The sequence below is a fragment of the Beta vulgaris genome, chromosome 2, assembly GCF_026745355.1.
Source record: "Beta vulgaris subsp. vulgaris cultivar EL10 chromosome 2, EL10.2, whole genome shotgun sequence".
Lineage (NCBI taxonomy): Eukaryota > Viridiplantae > Streptophyta > Magnoliopsida > Caryophyllales > Amaranthaceae > Beta > Beta vulgaris.
Window position 1 is genome coordinate 36801164 of NC_079203.1, and position 7513 is coordinate 36808676.

The 7513-nt window shown below is 35.2% G+C and overlaps 1 protein-coding gene across 1 annotated transcript; it reads right to left on the reverse strand.

The window, feature by feature from the left end:
- Positions 1-1927: 1927 nt before the first annotated feature.
- Positions 1928-4059, reverse strand: LOC104886809 (3-ketoacyl-CoA synthase 10). Its single transcript, XM_010671331.2, has 3 exons — positions 3658-4059; positions 2721-3305; positions 1928-2485 (listed from the first exon to the last, which is right to left on the reverse strand). Exons 1-3 carry the CDS (start codon positions 4051-4053, stop codon positions 1928-1930), a joined length of 1539 nt encoding a protein of 512 aa, XP_010669633.1. The 5' UTR covers positions 4054-4059.
- Positions 4060-7513: the final 3454 nt, after the last annotated feature.

The following is a 7513-nucleotide window of genomic DNA, read 5'->3' on the forward strand; positions in this document are numbered from 1 at the left end:
ATGCTTTTTTGCATGGTGATTTGCAGGAAAATGTGTATATGAAGTTCCCTCTAGGCTACCTTGGTGCTGGTCATAAAGTTAAAGTGACTAACCTTGTTAACAGCAAGAGTGTGCATATGAGCAACCAAGTATGCAAGCTTAACAAATCACTGTATGGGCTCAAGCAAGCTCCAAGACAGTGGTTTGCTAAACTTAGCAACACTCTAAAATAACACAACTTCACTCAGTCAAAGTCTGACTACTCTATGTTTATCAAACGCAGTGGAGCTGATTTACTTATAGTATTAGTGTACGTTGATGACCTAATACTTGCTGGTCCTAATGCTCAAGTCATACAGGACACTAAATCTTTTCTAAGCACACAGTTTCACATGAAAGATATGGGTGTACTTAGATACTTTCTTGGAATTGAAGTGGACCAGTGTGATGATGGGATTTTTCTATCTCAGAGAAAATATGTGAAGGATATACTAGATGAATATGGGATGTTAGGATGCAGACCACTTTAACTTCCTATGGACTCCTATGTGAAATTGAACACTCACAATGGGGAGCCATTGTCTCATCCTGAACCATATCAAAAACTAGTAGGAAAGTTGATATACTTGACCCTCACAAGGTCTGACATAGCCTTTACAGTGCATGTTCTAAGTCAGTTTATGCATCAACCTACTCACATCCACATGCAAGCAGCTAAGCGAGTGCTTAGGTACCTAGCAGGGAGTTCTAGGCAACGCATTCTTCTTGCCAATACTTCAAGTGCTCAGCTACAAGCATATTGTGACAGTGACTGGGGAAGATGTGCCTCCACCAGAAGGTCAACATCAGGTTTTTGTATACTTCTTGGGAGGTCTCCTATTTCATGGAAGGCCAAAAGACAATCTGTGGTGGCCAGAAGTAGTGCAGAGGCAGAATACAGTTCCATGGCTCTTGCCATTTGTGAAGTAATGTGGCTAAAGCAGCTATTAAAAGACTTGGGCATGAAGTCAGTAGGAAGAACTCTCGTGCATTGTGACAATCAAGCTGCATTGGCTATTGCTGCTAACCCTGTGCACCATGAAAAGACCAAGCATGTTGATATTGACTGCCACTTCATAAGAGACAAGACAACAGAAGGGGTCATCCAGCCTACTTACATCTCATCAAGACAACAACTTGCAGATGTTTTTACCAAACTACTTCCTACACAACATCACCAGTACCTACTCCCCAAGCTGGGAGTTCAGAATCCTCCTCACTCTCAACTTGAGGGGGAGTGTTGAGAAGGGATACTAATCTAGTATAAATACATGTAATGTACTGCTGTGAAGTGGTGCTACTTGCATACTATTTTAGTATTGTTAAAACTTTGTCTGTAGTCTGTTTTGTTCGGTTGTGAGAACAGTTGTCTCATGATGTATGGTTGTCTATCATGTGACCTAGGGATTCTCACCTCAACCATCATATATATAGGATGTATTGATTCAATGAAGGACAGGCAGCAGAAATGAATGAGAGAAAACACCTTGAGAGAAATTACTCTTGCATTTGTGATTGAGCTAATATGACAAAGTTAACATTGTCATCAGAGTGAAAGGTATACCCATTTTCAATACCTTGACATTTTTTTTTGAATTTCACATGGATCATTGGTTTACACATGATAATTAGCTTAGGCATTTTGTTCACAAGAGAGTATTTTTAACTTGAATATTTTTCATTACTCTTGCTTCAAGAGAATAAGACATAAGTCCATGCTATACACTTTCGTTTCATATCCACTTTGTATTTAATTATTTGAATAAATGAGTGAACTTTATTAGTTCAAATTAATGTTCCATTATCATACTTGAAACACTAAGCATACAATTCCAAATTACATAAAAATATATTTTCCCATGATCACTCCATAAAAATATACTCTTTTATTCCATTATACTAAAACTTTCTAAATTGTCTCCTCTTGATGAAACCATGGACTCTTCTTAGGCCTTTGAATGTTCCTAAGAGCCCTCCACACAGCACTATTGCACTTAAAACCAGATCCAAATGTTATTTGCCAAATTCTATCACCTCTCTTCATTTTATTATTAGCTTCCAAGTAAGCTAACTCATACCAAACACTACTAGAAGAGGTGTTGCCAAATCTCTCTAATGTTTTCCTTGATGCTTCCATGTGTTCCTTGGTGAGCTCTAAGTTCTTCTCGAATTCATCGAGCACTTTCTTGCTCGTAGCCAAGATGCAGAAGTGATCGAATGCTTGCTTGTAGTTCGGAATGTAAGGTCTAGATGAGTTGTTTTTAAAGAGCAAAGTAGTGAAGAATTGAAATTGTTCAGCAAATGGCAAGACTAGTGGCCCAAGAGTGGTGATGTTAGCCTTAACCGCATGTCCTCCAATTTCTAACACATCTTTGCTCACTGAGATGCCTAACTTCCCTTCTTCATCTTCTTTTAGGTATATGCTGTTGAAGCTTTTATTGTCTATCCCCTTATGGGTGCGAACCACCTACAATACATCATACATAGGAAGGAAATATCACAGTTATTGCTGATGTTGTATTCTAAGTATTCCTAATATAGCATAATATAAGTAGCTCTTATGGATAACAAGATCATTGATTGTTGGTGATTATAACTCATGTAAATTTGATGATTATAACAAGATCAATGTTTGTCTTTTATTAGTAATATTAAACCTTGATTTTGGAATGATATGTAGATGGATATATAGAGATATGTACCTGTTTTAACTCATACTTGGCCTTAAAACGAGCAAAGCGGCGATTTGAGAGAAGCATAGCAGCACCTCCCATTCTAAGAAAGCAATTAGGGAGCATCATGTCCAAATCTTTTCCTGTATACCATGTATGGCTAACGATCTCAGTACTAACAACGAGTGCATATGATCCCGGATAAACATTCAAGAGGTCTTGAGCCAAATCAATAGCCACAGTTCCAGCAGCACAACCCATGCCACCAAGATTGAAGCTCTGAATATTGTTCTTAAGCTTGTAATGATTGATTACCATGGCAGAAAGTGATGGTGTGGTGTTAAGTGTACTACAGTTGACAATAAGAATAGATATGTCTTTTGGCTTGATTTTTGTAGCAGCTAAAAGATCATCAACAGCTCCAAAAATCACCATTGCTGCTTCTTCTCTAGATTCCTTGAGATTTTTGTTGAATCCAGGGTGAAATATTGTCTTGGGTAGATATGTTTCATCTCCAATCCCAGATAATTTAATAGCTTTCTCTTGAAATCTCAATGTTTTTTCATCAAAGTTACCTGATTTTCTAGCCAACTCCATAAATTTCTCCTTTGAAACCTGCCATGCATAACAACATATAATTTAATTTTCCTCTAATTAGTACATACTTCTTCCGTTTCTAAATAAGTGCAACACTTCTTGTTTTCACGTTTGCCAATGCATTATTTTAACCATTAATATCTTCAATTATCAATAAGTAAAAATTATAAAAAGTTGATATTAAAAAAATTCACATTCAAACAAATCTAACAAGATCTCACATGACTATGTTTTTCCTAAAATGTAAATCATCAATGCTAATTAAAGTTTAAACTATGAATAGTATACGCTATGCAAATGTTGTACTTATTTAGAAACAGAGGAAGTATATATAATAATCTCAATACCACAAAAAACTATAAATATTCACCTTAAGCTCCTTTGGTGGGCAATAACAAGCAAAATCCACTAAGAAGATAGGTCTTGGAAGAAGAAACTTCACATAAACAAGATGAACCAAGTATAACAGTCCTAGAAACATAATGACACTTGAAAAATCATAACCCAGGTCATAGTCATCCCATATGAGTTTACCTAGTTGGGCACTACAAAATATGGCCACAAATGGCACGATTAGAATGTAGAAGCCATGGTTAATGACATATTGATAGCCAAGCTTCACATATTTAAGGTTCACAGAATTGAGAAAGTTGGGTAAACCTCGTCGAACCTTAATAGAAAAATTAAGGGAGCCTGCATAAGGACCAACATCTTGAACTCCTGTATTAACAATATCTGTGGAGAAATTTTCTATCTTAGTTGACATACTTATAATAATGGTTCTTATGAAAAAGAGAGATAATAATAATACAAGTTGAAGATATATATTTGTAATGTAAAATAAAACAATCAAGTATGAAAGTGGGTGGTCCAAAAGATTAAGAGATGTAGTATGAATATATAAATTTGCACATGTTAGATTAATAAGAGTTGAGAGAGATGTGAGGGTTAGAGAAGAAGATTTAAATTAACATAATAGAAGAAATGACGTCGAGTTTTAGACAGGAAACACATAAAAGGAAATGAGAGAGGAAGTTGATAACAAATAAAGGGGGGTTTATATGCATGAAAGCGTAGAAGTGGCAGGTTTTTTTTGTAACCAAATCAAAGAGCTTGCATCGTGTAGGACTGTTTTTGTAATATCCCGAGTTTTAATTTTATTTAACTAGTTATTAGGCCTGGGTTATGCCCCGGATAAGAAAAAATTTCATTTATTAATATAATACTTTATGATAATAATACTAAATACAATTTAGTCCAGTGGTCAAGACTTTAGTATATTTACTTAAGGTCTCGGGATCAAACCTTATACTATGACGCCAGTCATTGCCGCCGCAGACTATCGCCTCTCTGCCAACCTTCCTCCGCCGCGTAACCCAAGCCTAGCAGCCACTCTCTCTCCTCCTCCCTCCTAGTTTCGTGGGTTGCTGTAGAAGACCAAGTGTAGTAGTCTTTCTTCACTTTGAGTAAGTTTTGGATGTTTTTTTAGTAACCTATTATAACTTGTATTATCCACTTAATAATGTTGCTGTAGCAAATCACTCAAATACATTGATTTTCAAAGTGGCTTTACATATATAGGATAATTCTAAGTAGTCACAAGATCCATATATGTTTATAATTGGATAATTAAAATAACTTATAACATAAAGGTTACCAAGTTATAATAACACATATTATTCTTTATAGTAGCACATATTGTTATCAAGCTTCAAATTATTTAATTTAAAACATGTTTAACATACATTCCTAATCTAGTTTAAAAGTTATAAACACTTTATAATTTTAGTAACTAGTTCATTTGACTAAGTATAATTGTTGATTCTGAGCTAATCATATGACTAAATGATGGACCACACCTTTAATAAGGCCGGCGAATTTTCGACAAATAAGTATTATAATATTGAAATGTCAAGTATATAAATAATTCGCTACGTAAATGCTAAATGAGTCAAACTATATCACTTATATAAATAATTTTGTGAACTAAAAACCTTGCTTAAAGAGCACTAGTACTAATATACTCTCTATTGAGTTACTAACATTTTAAATGATCGTTTTAAAACCTAAAAAAAACTCGTTCCTCGGAGCTCAGTATGGACGATCTCAAAAGCGTAAGATGGAGATTATTGCACTGCAATCAAGGTAACAACTATTGCTAGTACCTGCAACTCCCTTGAAATATATTTTATGAAATTATGGCATGCTACTGAAATGGTAATTATTTATGAACAAGTGTTTCTAAGTTGCGGGATTATTATTCATACATGTTTTAATTAACTATTATGAAGTTCATATGATGATATATGATAATTATTGGTCACTAAAAATGATACTATTTATGAGATATTATTGAAAGACTGAAAGCAAGTGAAATACTTCCTCCGTTTCTTTTTACTCGCTACACTTCTCATTTCACGGACTCCTAAGCAATTTTTGGAGAAGAGAGAGGTAGAGAGTAAAAAGAAAAGGGACCCATGTGGGAGGAGAGAGATAGAGAGAGTTTATTGCCCAAAAAAGAAGTGTAGCAAGTAATGTGAAACTTCCCATAATGGAAAGTGTAGCGAGTAAAAAGAAACGGAGGAAGTATACTAAATCATTGTTCAAGTAAAAGAAACATAACATGATAAATTACAGTGAATGAAGTGGTTGACTGTATCCACTAACTGACTGAAGGTCGTGCACGTACCGTACTGTTTACCGGGGCACTAGCCCGCTACTGTTTATTGGGGCACTAGCCCACTACTGTTTACTGGTGTAGGGTAATGCCCGGGACCCAGATCCTTGCATAGTGGTGCATACACATACTGGGAGACGTCCTAGCACTAACTGATGTACATCAACCAGAGTAAAAACTGATAAAATGGAATGATTGATTATTAAAGTTCAACTAAATGAATAATGTTTTCTTAAATGTTTGAATTATTCTTTCCCTCTCTTTTGACCAAAATGAGGATCCCAATTTGCATGAGCAATAGGTCTTATCTTACGTGTAAAGGGTCATGTACCCATGATTCAAAAAGCTACATGAAACAGATTTCGGAAGTCCACTGGGATTGCTAATTGCCTAATTCCAAATTGAATTCTCGTTTTCTTTTATTTCTTAGAATAGAGAATTCACACGCAAGAGAATGTTTAAGAATTTTGATTTCCGATTTAGAATCGGGTTGGTTTGGTATATTTAATTCAAATTCGGACATTTTGCAAATAAAACGAATTGAGATGAAATTACACTGCTATAATAGCTCGTTACTGCACCTCGACTCATAACATTTTGCTTTTCTATTTTAGGTATTGGTAGGTGGTTGCAAGAATTGACGTTAACGAGAGTGTTAAGAAATTAGTTGATATGTCACTATTACTTGAGGGTTTTGTAATATCAGGTTCAAATTATAGCAGGAGATGATGCGCAATATAGATCTCTTGTATTGTTGTTGTTTGGGGACTAGGAGGATTATTATATTATTAACACTGTTATCATCTTAAGGACTCTTTGAAGTCATTATTGTACTAGTAGGCCATAACCCACACGTTTAAGTACAGTTTCTGCTAGCAATTAAGAGGAATTAAGGCTATTAATTTCCAAGACGATACATCTTTGTTGCTGCATGGATAGTCTGATACCCTAATTTGCCTACCACAGTCTCATTATACTGATAGTTGCTCCCCAATAACAAGAACAAGTTGCTATCGATGTACGAAACATAGTCGAATTTTGAATGTTAATCGTTTTACTTGTGCTTGGATAAACAAAGATACTACGGGGTGAAAATCTTGACACGAGTACTTTTTTTATATATTAAAGAGAAGACTATATTGGACCAGAAGCTATTGCAATCAAGTGATTCAAATCCAATTTTACCGATCAAGCTCTTGGGAGGGGAGGCGAAGGAAAATATAAAAGAAATCCATTGCTAACCTCAAGAATCGTAGTTGGTAAGAATCAAATTTGTAGGACTGCAATCTTGAAGTCATGAGATTAAACTTCTACAAACAACACTACATTAAATACTACTTGGTTCTTAACACGCATTTATGAATTCCATATTTTAAGCACTTCTAGACTCTAGTTAACATACTATCGAGATGCTAATGATCAACATAAATCAATCAAGAGGGGAAAAAGAATTAGGATCAGTTCAAGTAGTGAGCTTTTCCATCTCTACCTAATCAAGTTTGGGAGATGTTCTTTGTAATGGGCCTTTGATATGGGCCATATGCAAGGG